The sequence below is a fragment of the Macrosteles quadrilineatus genome, unplaced genomic scaffold (assembly GCF_028750875.1).
Source record: "Macrosteles quadrilineatus isolate MER2022 unplaced genomic scaffold, UCM_ALF_1.0 Scaffold_3__2_contigs__length_128488019, whole genome shotgun sequence".
Classification (NCBI taxonomy): domain Eukaryota; kingdom Metazoa; phylum Arthropoda; class Insecta; order Hemiptera; family Cicadellidae; genus Macrosteles; species Macrosteles quadrilineatus.
The window spans coordinates 77,707,513-77,721,199 of NW_026542596.1; the positions used below are offsets into that span (position 1 = coordinate 77,707,513).

The following is a 13,687-nucleotide window of genomic DNA, read 5'->3' on the forward strand; positions in this document are numbered from 1 at the left end:
TAAACTAAGTTGATTATTGTTCATTAACTAGCTATAACTTTAACTTTGGAATGGAATTTCTAGTTTTCTCCACAGTCGTTACTGTTATTGTTACTGTTCCCCACCTACCAACTTTAGTGGCTCCTCTTCCTTCATGAAAGGTCACTAACTCTCTATTTCTTCACATCACCATTATCTCGGCCTTCTTACCAACTATATTCTCAACCCTCTCCTCTGCATTAGCAACACATCAGGTACCGACATATTTGATGTTTCAGGTGTTTCACACATCGCGTCAGACAGGTTGGAACACGTGCGCCAATGACAACGGAGGCTGCAGTCACTTGTGTCTGGCGCGGCCTGGTGGCAACAGTAGACACTGTGCTTGTCCTACACACTACACACTGGACAACACTACCTGCTCAGGTACTACACACTACACCACTTGGTGTCAAATATGGGATGTAGTTTCATTTTTTATGTTAGCCTCCGGATTACGTTGATTGTATGAAAATTGGTGTAAATACCTGCTTCTTAGTAATCCAAATTGTTGCAATGACGCAACTAGTTTCGGCTTCACAAAGTCATCATTAGGGGTCCAGGGGATGTCGAAATCCCCTGTCTAGACGCTACATCTATCTGGCCGTGACGCATCATCCCTAAACCGATGTTACCATTTTTATAGTCTTTCACTCATTGTAAATAAACGTACCTTTTTAACGTATCCATGTTTGTGTTTGTTTCCGTGTACATGTTCATGTATAAATGTGAGTGTACAATATGTGTATCGACGACCTTCTTATGAAGTGATTTCGACATCCCCTGGACACCTGATGATGACTTCGTGAAGTTGTAACTAGTTGCGTCATTGCAACAATTTGGATTTACTAAGAAGGAGGTATTTACACCAATTTTATATGGAACTAGCTGTGTGCCCGTTCTACGCACAGGGATCTTATAGTTGTCAGTTGAAACCTTATTATATAAAGAACAGCAGTTGGTATGCATGTTTTCAGATGTGCTGGCAAAACTATTATGTATAAACCTAATATAATGACATATAAAGAAAAAGCAAAACTTATACAGTAAGATATCTCAGTTAAATTGAATACTACTGTAATAAATAAGGTGCAACACTAACGATAACTAATTTGTAAATAGTGATGTGTTGGTACGTAAAAATTATTCTTGTTGATACCACCGGCTCTAAGGAAAATACCCCCGCCGCAGCAAACCTGCAGACTAAGCGAATTTCCATTTGACTGATTGGATTTACACTGAAATGTCTACTTAAAAATATAACATTTATTCTTGATTTAAATAGAATTAGTTTAACAAGTACTTAGGTTTGCTGCATCAGGGAGGGTAAAACTGTTTTTTTTTTTGTAAAATGTGAATAGTTAGTAAGAAATAAAAACATTTTCCAAATTTGATCAAAATATGTTCACAAACAAGCAAACTTACAACAGTTTACTTATTCTCCATAAGAATAACATGAGAATTTTAAATTTACAATTTTTTGGAATTTTCTCCGTAACCATTAGGCGCATAATAACGCTTCAATATACTAAATTATTTGTTTTTTTAAGCTCTACAAAATGGTTTGGAAAGAAATTGCTAAATTTTATGTTTTTTGGGTAAAAAATGGGAAAACCCTATTTTTACCCCATAAAACCCCCCGTAAACCCCCGTTCCCATGGTCCGATCATGCTGGATCGCGAACTTGTTCGAATAAACGTACGTTTACACGTTTGTACCAAATTTTATCAAAATCGGATCATTTTTGCTCGAGTTATCGTGCTGACGGACACACATATATATATATATATATAAATATATATATATAAATATATATATATATAAATATATATATATATAAATATATATATATATATATGAATTTGAACGGATGGTGTTTTTAGCCTCTAGGGACCTCAAAACGAAAAAAAAAAATCGGTCCCGCGTCCAGGTCTTACCATGAGTACTACGGTAATAGCTTATTCCCTATATGGGAAATTCGCTAAAACCAGTACCGGTACAAAAAAACCAACGTTTAGGCCTACAGTTAAGATCTATAGTACATCCGACCAATTAAATGCGTTAATCCAGTTCCGAGGCTATTGATCTCTCTTGGTTTTGGATTTTCTGACAAAAAGTTATCGAAAATCAAAGTTATATCCCATTAATTGAATTATTTGTAAACAACTTTTAATTTTAACATTTTGGTGACAGTTTGAACAAAACAACCTCGTCCAAACAGCTTTTGAACAGCTTGAACAGGTTTTAACGTTGAAGAAAGAGAAATGATGATACTGCCTGTTCGTTTCCCTCATGACTTTATAAATATTACAGATAATTTTTTTACAAAATAACACAGTCTTGATTTTGCTGAAAAGTGCCAAAAATTATCAAACTATTAACTTTTAGTGGCTTACATTTATTGAAACCTGTACAAAAAATTGATGTGCCGTAAGTACTTAGAACTTTGTGTAGCTCTAAAATTTGAATCTTCCTCAAAACTTTTCATTCATACATACGATGATGGTATAGATAAACTAATATATTTTTGTTTCAGCTCCGACAGCATTTTTGCTCTATTCTCAAAAGACCAGCATCAACAGACTGATATGGGAGACGCAAGATTGCCCGGATGTGTTACTTCCCATACAGAGCCTGAAGAACGTTCGAGCAATCGAATTTGATCCTGTCAACAAATATGTTTATTGGGTGAGTAATATCATTCTTGAGTTGATTAAACTTAAAGTTGAATAAGTTGTGTATACATTTTTAAAATTGTACCCCATAAAAGTTAATAATAATCATTCAATTATTTCATCAAAGTCAATTATTTTAGTTATTTTATGAATATGTACTTACTTTCAAATAAATTCAAAACAATTTTTTTTTTTTTTGCATAGGAGGATAGCAGAAATACTGTTAAAATAGAAAGGCTAAGGGACATTAAAGAAAGCATCAAGCCAATTTTTCAGGAGTATGCCTGACCTTGATTATTAGCAAATTCAGTCAAACACACCCAAAAAGATTGGTTTTTAAAGAAAACTCCATCGGTCCAATGTCGGATTGGAAGTCGGTGTCGAGGGATTTTACTGTATAGGACTTGCATAATGAATGTTGGCTTCTTATTTATTAAAACTGATTTACCTGATTTGGCCAGTTGTGTTTCAAGAGTGGAAGTCTAAATGTAGCATTGTTTGTTAGATTGACGGAGGTCGCATGCAGAGTGTGCGAAGGTGGCAGGAAGGCAGTGGAGTGGGTGTGGTGGTAGGGGGAGGTAACCTGGTCCATCACCCCTACGACCTGGCAGTGGACCCTTACGCTGGACTGCTCTACTGGTCCTGCGCTGCCACAGACACGATCAACATCACCAGGCTGGCAAACGCGACGGCACTCGGTGCAGTAGTCAGGGGCACCAACGGCGAGAAACCTAGGAACTTGGCACTGCACCCAGAGAAAGGGTAGGAATGAAGCTAAACATTTAGATGATTAGAAATTCATAGTTGCAACTGATAGTATGGTTTTCTGTTATTGTAATTTCTAAAATAAAAATCAACTAGGTGTCCAATGCAGTTGTCCGCTTGCAATATTGAGCATAGCAAGCATATTAATCCAATAATTTTGGGAAATGTAACCAAAAAATGATTGTTTCCAATGGGCACAGGCTCACATAAATGGGATGTCACTTTCAGTATCCAAAGTCAATGCTAAATCTGGTTCACATAAATGAGATGTCTACTTGCAGTATACCCTCGAAAAAAGTTAGTTGATTGTGATTTTTTATCATATTGCATTCACATTCTCTTGTTTGGTTAAGCTATGTTTTTAGTAGGGAATTTGGACAGATAAAGGTAGGAGGGTTTTGGTCTGGATTTAACACCATGGTGGATTGGTTTATCATATTGTATGGTGTAGGTACCTGTTCTGGAGTGACGTGGGAGGTACTACATCACGTGTGGTGAGAGCTAGGCTGGACGGTCAGAAGCGCATAGTCATAGCTGAAGAGACAGAGCAAGTGTCAGCCCTGGCTGTGGACAGAGCAGACAACACTGTGTTGTGGGCCACCAAATCTAGAATATGTGTGGCCGACCTGGCCGGCCAAAATATGTGAGTAATCAATCAATTGATAAATATTTTAAAGAAAAGCCAAGCGGATGAATAGGCCTATAATCTTTTTGAAAAGGATAGCGTTTGCGTAGCTTACCTAAGAAAATCAAGGATTGAGAGGGTAGTCAAAAAAAAGGTTATAAAAGATAATACTGATTCAAGAGTAGATGTTTTTTCAATCTAATCTCCGAGGAAGTTCTCTTTTTGGAGGAAATATCAGTGTTATATTTTGTGATTTTTTTGTGTAGGCTATCTATCAGCTCTATTAATCGTGAGGAAAAACACATAGAACAACTGAAATACAGAAGCGATTTAATGTAATAACAGTAGGTTTATTCGAACCGATACGAGTGATGAAAACTTATTTATTTCAAAATATTCATTAAAATTATCACTCACATCATACTCATCATCACTTGGTTCATTTACTTGGACCAAGTAAGCCTGAAGAAAATTTTTGGATTTTTGTTGCAGAAAGTTTAAAAACGTTCTGCTTTGGGGAATAATTAGAACAAAGTTTATACAGTATTTTACATTCTTACATGTTACATTCTTGGTCCTCCAGGTAGATCCCTGTCAAATGGGTATCTAAATATATACTGTATCTATATTATTTACAATAACATGTTCCACCCATGATGTTGTGAGACTTTGCTTAAATTCTGCGTCTTTTATTGTATATAATGTAGATAGTGTAAATGCCAATTTGAAAGTCAATTATTTAAATTACTGTGACTTACTCTACTAGTGTACTATATTCAAAGACCTATTGTTATGAATCACATAACATATTTGATTTATCTTACTGCCAAGTTAAGCTGTCCACTATTTTCCCTGCTTGTCGTTAATTACATGATCTGACAGGAGAGTGGTGGTGTCCAGTCAGCTGGTACAAGTGTCAGGCCTGGCAGTGTTGGGAGACTTTGTCTACTGGATTGATAAGGACCAACAGCTGATTGAGAGGGCTGACAAGAACACGGGTCTGGCGAGGGAAGCGATCATGTCTAAAGTGGCTCATCTGACAGATCTTGTGGCGATTACAACCAATGTGAGTACGAGTCAGTAATTGTTGAGTCAATGTGTAATATTGCATCGATTATTTTATATCAACACTTCTTTTATCAATCATGAGAAATTTTCAAAGTTTTCAATGCTTATAACATTGTTGTACAGATTTTTTTTAGAATAGCGAAATGAAAGAACCCACTTTAGCAGTGACAGTGAAGTATTTTTATTTCCAGTGTAAAGTTTATTTTTCTTGTGACAATTTTTCATTCAAGGTAAATCTGCTTTCTTAAACAAAACTTTTAAAATCTAGACTTAGTTTGGCCAAAACTTCTGTGCAAGAGGACGGGTCGCTACTAGCCGAACTAAAACATACAGGTACCGGTTATTGGCAGTGCTGGTGGTAGGGGTGAGTGAGTAGTAAGACATAAATGTTTTCACAAGTACCCACCTGCCTAGATAAAACCAGATCTGGTCGCACGCACAGAAACTTTGGCCCAACTGTACCATTGTTGCTTTAGCTGTAGCTAAACAATAGATTGTACCCTTGGTTTGCTTTTAGAAACACTTATAGAATTAAAAAGATTAAAGTGTTAGTTGAATACGTACGTTGAAATTATGTTTCAAACAACTTTCTATGCCTTTAATTAGTTCTGGTTTTTTACTTGAGCCGAAAATGTGCCTTTTAATTGTTTTTTAAAATTGTTGGCTTTCTCAGTTATTCTCAACAATATACATGGTTTATTATACACTAGTCACTTTTTCCTCTGTTATTTGTGTACAATGTGGTAAATTATAGATTTGTTATATTCCAATGCATGAAGTAATGTGAAAATTAAAAAAATTAATCTTCATAATTTTGAATATGGTTTTAGAAGTTTACAAGAATGACAGTTGTGTGTGTTACAGATCAACGCCAATCACCCGTGTGGTCCGTTGACTCATCACGGAGGATGTTCTCATCTGTGTCTGCCGCTACCTCACGGCAGCGTGGAGTGCTCTTGTCCCCAGGGGCTCATGTTACACGAGGTAAGATAGAAAACTACAATAACTGACATTAAATCAGGTCCTGGATCTCTTAAGTTTTTATTGATGAGAATTTGAAAACTTTTAGCTTAGGGAGCGTGTAGAAAAGAATTCATGAAGCTAGTCCAAAACGCTCACTCACCACCCATCTTACTCTCATAGAACAACAGCCTTTTATTCCTGTGATTTTGATTTTGATTAAGTCAGTATACTAGATTTTTTTCTTTTTCCAAAATGGCATGTAAGTAGGTAGTTTAGATCACTGAATAGTTGGGCTTGGTTTCTAAAATATTTAATACAAAAAATAGGTTTGCTTGGTAAGGGCTTATTGCCTGAGAATGAAGAACAAAGGACAGGTTAAGCAGGCTTACTTTAAAAATTTACCTTAAAAACTTCCGGCATCCCACTTCACTCAAGTAACACAAAGGAAACACTGAATACATCCGGCATCCCACTTCACTCGAGTAACACAAAGGAAACACTGAATACATCCGGCATCCCACTTCACTCAAGTAACACAAAGGAAACACTGAATACATCCGGCATCCCACTTCACTCGAGTAACACAAAGGAAACACTGAATACATCCGGCATCCCACTTCACTTAAGTAACACAAAGGAAACACTGAATACATCCGGCATCCCACTTCACTCAAGTAACACAAAAGAAAACACAAAGGAATCACTGAATATTTTGAGGTCACAACATTTTTCAACATTGAGTGAAGAACTTGATCATGTAAACAATAAATATACTGCGGAAGCCACAGCATGGTAAGTACTCTATTTGTTTTGTACTATGGAAAATACACACAAGAGGTTGTCTGTATATACTGTAGACCTAGTTTTTTTTTCTAAATGCAAAATTGCAGTCCTTGTAAATGTGACTTGTTGGTTGCAGGACCGAGCGACGTGCAGCGTGTTGCCAGCTTGTGGAGCCGACCACTTCACCTGTGGTGCGGACTGTATCCCGGGCGCTTGGCGCTGTGATGGACAAACAGACTGTCCTGACTCCAGTGATGAGATGGGCTGTCCTGACTGTTCTCACATGCAGTTTCGCTGCCACTCCGGCCAGTGTATAGGTGAGTGTTGTACGGAAGAACCGTAGTTGGCCAGGTCTCTTTTAGACTGGACAAGATTATGGAACAATAGTTATCATAACAAATACGCCAAAATGTCCTCTTCAACAACATAAAAAAAATATAAAAAAACTACACAATACCATAGGCTATAACCAAAACATGTAGACTACTCTCAATTTTAAAATTTGAAGCTTGTTATTCGTGTCTAGGTCATGTTGGTAACACTGGGATAGTGTCAACAAAATCTTGTTTATATAATTTTAGGGTTAATTTCATGATTTGTGATCCATAAGGATGACAAATCAGCTAAGGGAGTATGTTTCATATATTATTATATTACTTAAGGTTAATAAATTAGGGTATACATATAAACTAATTACAATATTGGTATTTTTAGATGTTAACAAACACAGAACACAAATTAGCCATTACAATAAAACACTAATTTTATTGTACTTAAAAAAATTAAAGCAGTGTTTTATTGTACTAAAAAAATAAAAGCAAAATGTATCCAACAAGAAAGATACACAAAGGTATGTACACTACTGTAACATTGCAACTGTAGTATACAAAAAAGCAAAGGCCTTATTTAATTCATAGTTGCAATCTCTCAAACTGAGGAGACACTGTGGTGTCAGACAATAGAATATAGAATGTGTCACAGTATAGAATGCTAGACGATCAGTATATTACGGTTTTATCAATAGAGTACACTGTTCTAATTGAAACTGTTTGAGGTTCTCTTATATCTCTATGCTATGTTACAGACACCAGCTGGGTGTGTGACGGAGTGTCTCAGTGTCCCGACGGGTCAGATGAGATGGCCTGCTGCAGTGCGACGGCCACGGATGTGTTTGCCTGCAGCGGAGGCTCGCCATGTATAGCACTGGCCTCTGTGTGTGACGGCTGGCCCAACTGTCCTGACGGCTCTGATGAGACGCCACTCGCGTGCCAAGCTCATCCTCACTCTCGGTCTCCCACCAACCCTCCCCAGGGACATCTCACCCTGTATATACTCATATCCATCAGTGTCCTTGCGTCCTTTGCTGCTGCTCTGTACCGTTGTAAGAGAAGGTAGGTTCAGATCTCCTAAACTTCGCATTATGAAAATTTAGTGTTTTTAAAATGCAACTATTCAGTCAAAATTCTAAATTGAGTTTGGCTACTGCCCTTTTAGACCCTCAGCAACAAGTACAAAATATAAAATGTCTGCTGAAGGTATAATTAAACCTTTTGAGATTTAGACCCTCAGCAACTGATCTCTCTACTTGAGTTGAGATGTATAAAAGTTACGAATTTAGACCCCGGATTATATTTAAAATTGAAAAATACAAGAAATATATGCTCAAGTCTGATAATAAATGTGTTATGTGATAGGTTTGGACCAGCTAGCCAAGGACTCCCATGTGAGGATTCAGCAGCAGACCCGTTGTCACCAAAGCCTCTCCGGGTGATACCCAAGTCGGGGGTGCCCATCGTACCCAAGCCTATACCCGTCGTGAGGATGACAACCCTTAACAACGGGACCAGCAGTTCCAGCTACGACCGCAGTCATGTGACGGGGGCCTCTAGCTCCGCCTCGCTGCTGTGCTACCCCCTTAACCCTCCACCGTCCCCTGCCACCACGGTGCAGCGCGAGGGCTCGTACTGCTGCCCGAGGTATCGCCCTCCTCCCCCCACTCCTTGCAGCACTGATGTGTGTGATGAGAGTGACTCTAACTACCGCTGTGATAGTGACCCATTTCCTCCCCCTCCCACACCAAGGTCCCACTCCTCTGGGCCCCCTTCCCCATCCTCTTCAACCTACTTTCACCCCCTCCCTCCTCCTCCCTCACCCAACGGCAGGTGTCCCAACTGCTGACATCGACTACCTCAATTTGTACAGTGTATATTGCCTATATGTAAATATTTAAATATTGTAAATGCCAGAGTGCCATTTTATTCTGCTGTTGTACGGCATTTTAGATTAACATGTTTGTTAACGAATGTTTCTATTAATTTTATACACCTTCGACTTGTTAAATGTTAAGTATTACTAATTGTTATTCGTCTATACCATACTTACACGTACGTTTGGTATGTTGATCGTATATTGATAAATTTATATGTGTTTAACTATTATATTTTTAAGATTTGCGTTGCAAAAGTTTTTAAGCCTAAGACAATACAAATATTTCCCTTTAGTACAAAACAAAGATTGCTTACACTCTACTTTGAAAATTATTTGCAAAAGATTATCCATCCATTCAGAGTGTCCAATAACTTAAAAAATTTGAATTTTTTGGAAATTTACGAACCTATTGCTAATTGCTTGTTGTTGTGTGATATGTCCGTTTGAGAATTTCATACTTTTATTGCAAGACAACCTATTGTATTAGAACTAGTGATGGTCAAAACTAATAATATGAATCTTAAAACCAAAACCAAAAACTCAGTGTAAAACCCTATTTACTTACCTGGTTAGGTGAGTAGGTAGTACCACAGACTTTCAATTCTTGTACCTGCCAGGACATTTTATTAGTACACTTCACCCTTGTACTTGATAAGTTCCATGCGCAGGCTTGTAGCCTATGTGAACAAATGCAAGGTTAAAAGAGGCCGCCAACCTCAAAAAAAAATTGGTATACATAACTTATAAAATGCTCAGTTCCAACTTACTCCGAACGGTTTCACCGTTTTATCTTTTTACAGAGTCTCCAAGAGCTCTAAATAAGTTTCAGTTTTGACACATCACTAATCAGTATCATCATGTTTGTATCATTACAATAGAACAAATTGTATAATCTATCAATTTTGGGGTTTGTATTATTGATCCTGGCTGGATATAAATTTGCTGGTTTAAGGAGAATTTAAACAAAAACAAATACATTTTTGGTTTGTTATTTAGATACAAACAAAAACTGTGAAGCGTGGGCTTCACCTTGGTGTGTATCTGATAACTTAAAGATTTATTTGTGTGTTCAAGTATCAAGCACACCAATTCCTACAAATTACTCTAAGGAATCAAATTTTGAGCCATGAATTTAGATTGATATGTAAAGTTCCTTTTTTGAAATGCACAATGCAAATGAAGTGTTTATGAAACCTGTCTCGGTGTGACAATGAAACGTTGTGCCAGTTCTGATGTCAGCCAGGATCACTAACTAATGACTCTGTTATCTGTGTTTGATTTTCTTGTATAAGCTGGTACACCAGGGTTTTTCCTTCAGCAAAGCGTTATTGGTGTTAACCAGTTTTCCTGTGATAGTTCCTCAGCACACTTGCTCAATGTAATTCAGTTCACAAGAACACCGAGCCATAAACTTCAGTTCCTACTAACATCTTTGGTCGCCATCATTTGAGTGTGATCTGTGTTTACATTCATTGCTTGGATAGACAAATATTAACTTGAAGCGTAACTTATCATCACATACTTATTTCTTAGCTCGATTTGTAAATTTAACATGACATTTTGTTGCTTTTGATAAGCCTGGCCATGACTTGGAGGATGATTTGTTTTTTTGTTGAATCAGTGTTATAAATTTGATTTGTTTAGAGCATTGACTACGGATTATAGAGTTCTAAACAAATTATTAAAGAGAGATCTAGATGTTAAATTCTGGACTACATCTTCATCAAGAATAATTACTAAAATGTAATCCCCTATGAGAATTTTAAAATGTTATATTACTTCCACCCTTACATTGGTTAGAATTATAATCTGCAAAAAAGAGGAAAACTTGAAAATCAAGTGTTGTGCAAAATCCAACAATAATAACATTTATGTCTTGAAACCTTTTTGTCATACTGCAGCAAAAACGGTCATTTCAGTATATGCAAGTTTAAAGTAGTTTGTTTACTCCCTAGGGAGTAAAAGTCAGCCGTTGTAAACTTTGTAAACAATCGCCTTTATTGAAATTATGTATCAATTGATTTAATCTATTGTGGCTTATTGTTGGGTTCTTGTCAATACAGTAAAACCACTAACTCGACAATTTGTGGACCCAGAGGTTGTCAAGTTATCCAGAACATTGAAATTTTTATTAGGTTTTATTTAATAAATGAATATGTAACAGACTAATTTTTACATATAAGATGTAAGCATTACTTCCATAAGTATTTTTACATATTTAGTAAACTATCTTCAAAGAAATGTCAAATATTCAACGTTTAAAAATAATGTTTTGTAAAAAAAATATTTTTTGTGTGCAAGGGTCAGCTGTTGACAGTCGAGTTAACATTTGTTGAGCTAGTGAGGTTTTACTGTAGTTTGACATATCGATAGTTTAATGTACACTAACACTATATAGTAGTTTACGCAACGATTACGTTAACTTAACACTATTTACGCGATTTGAGTACACTAATTTGCCTACGACAGTGTTTTAATTACTAAAAATCACTACTCATAACTTCTGAGAGCAGTTATGTTTTCGTTTAAAACCTCTCATTTCCACTGACAGTGATGCAACGAAACAGTGTACAAAACACTAATTGCACCACTCAACAATTAAATTGGCCTGAATAGCTGATTAGTTGGAAGTTCAAATCATTGCAATTTTACTTCTTCTCTCTCAATCCTTGAACCTCATTGGTCCGTTACCTGTGTTGTTATGAGTAAAACTATGCTGTTATGAGAAACTTTTCAATTCTAAGAACTGAACTGAAACGGCTACTTTAAAAAACGGTCGTAGGTAAATATACTATTTAACTAGGCCTAACGTTAAAAGATGAATCAGGTATTTTTAGCAAACACCGTCCTGGTCCATATTTGAAATTTCTATAAAACCTCCAGAGTATCGGTGCTCTAGGAATTTACAATCCTTATATCCTTCTTTGACTGATGTACAGATTAGAAAGTTTGTAAGTTATTTATTTTTTGTATCACAACTATGTTATAGCTTAAAGATTTTTCTTAAATAACTATTGCCTACAAAATACCATGAATTAGTTAGGATAGTAACAAATTGTTAGTATAACTTTGTCGATGTTTTAGATAATAATAATAATATTGCTGTGCCTTATAAGTTTAAGAACTGTTGTAACATTATACTTATTACTGTTGAGTTTCAAAATGAGCTTAAACCTGTAAGTCTTTATAAATTTAAAATATACATTGAATACAAGTAAACTTATACTGCGGAAAAGCCTAACCTCTGATTATTACTTTAAAAAACTTAATTTAAAAAATTAATTTACCAATATACATTTTTTGTATTAATATGACTGTTTTTGAGGAAAATTGTCATTGTTATTAAATGAAGAAATCTAAGTTTTACATCGGTGAATTAGAAAATGGTTTGACTTCTAGCCCATTGATGTTGATTTGGTAATGTAAATCAGATTAAGTCACTTACTGGGTATTCCAACCTTAAATTGTAGTATTATTGAACCACTTAAAGCCTTGATGTCATCAACTAGTTTATAACTAAAATTTATAACTAAAGATAATAAAATTTGTTTACTATGATCTTTATAATTGTGATGGTTATACTGTATTTTTGTAGTCAGCTTTAAAACAGAATTAAAACAAGCATAACAACCATGCATCTACAGTAAATTAATAGAAAACAGTATATTACGTTACTAGTCCTGAAAATAAGTGTTTACCGGACGAGTGTGGTCGTTCCCGTGCGAGACGAAGTCGAGTACGGGATTACCATACGAGTCCGGTACACACATTTTGGACGAGTTAGTACGATAGTTTACGCCATACTACTAAATCCGTACAAATCCTTAGATATTTCCACCAACTAAAGGTCTAAAAATCACTAGTCATGTTTTTGTTTATAACCACTCACTGCCACCTAAATACAGTATAATCAGCTGGTTGGTGTCCGGTAAAACTCATTGCAGTACAGTAGTTCGCAATGAAACCCCATTTGAATAAGCTGGCGGCAAACAGCTGTTTTCTGGACTAAATCCTTGTGTGGGAAGTTCGTCAAAATAATGTAGTGTGGCGTAAATACTTTCAAAAGATACAACGAAAACAATGTTTTGTGCTATACATCGAAACAATGTAAATCTTCTTTTGTGGGACCAATTCTTCAATAGGTTCAATAAATACTTTTGTTTGAAAACCGATGCATCACATTCTTTATGTTCCTCGATAAGCAACAAACTTTCTAGAGAGGCGACTCTTTTTATTGTCATCACTGTTAACCTGATAGGACTGATAATATTCTAAATCGCATAACTTTTAATTTTAATTAATGTATAGTACTGTTAAATACATTGTTATAGAAATAGCAAGTTATACAATTTTGTACTTTAATAAAAATAACTTTACGAATTATGCTGCAGTTTTAATTTCAAGTTGCCTTAAGTGTTTTTCCTTTGGATTTACCCTGAAAGCACGTTTTGCCTAGATAGATAGTATACTGTGGAGTTAAAAAATTTACTTGCATTATTTATTTGCCTAAACTTGCATTGGTATGCAACAGTTTAGAGGCCTTTGAGCTTTTAGTTTTATAGAAAGGCAAGAGATTCTAAGC

At 35.9% G+C, this 13,687-nt stretch overlaps 1 protein-coding gene across 1 annotated transcript in view; it reads left to right on the forward strand.

Annotated features, from left to right (window-relative positions):
* Positions 1–13,488, forward strand: part of LOC128988528 (low-density lipoprotein receptor-related protein 6) — a 59,619-nt gene extending 46,131 nt beyond the window's left edge. The window contains exons 19-27 of the mRNA XM_054409904.1: positions 258–405; positions 2,555–2,706; positions 3,199–3,455; positions 3,910–4,101; positions 4,966–5,149; positions 6,016–6,135; positions 7,034–7,214; positions 7,982–8,288; positions 8,592–13,488. Coding sequence (XP_054265879.1) covers positions 258–405; positions 2,555–2,706; positions 3,199–3,455; positions 3,910–4,101; positions 4,966–5,149; positions 6,016–6,135; positions 7,034–7,214; positions 7,982–8,288; positions 8,592–9,075 — 2,025 coding nt within the window. The 3' untranslated portion in view covers positions 9,076–13,488. The remainder of the gene's footprint in view (positions 1–257; positions 406–2,554; positions 2,707–3,198; positions 3,456–3,909; positions 4,102–4,965; positions 5,150–6,015; positions 6,136–7,033; positions 7,215–7,981; positions 8,289–8,591) is intronic.
* The last annotated feature ends 199 nt before the right edge of the window (positions 13,489–13,687 follow it).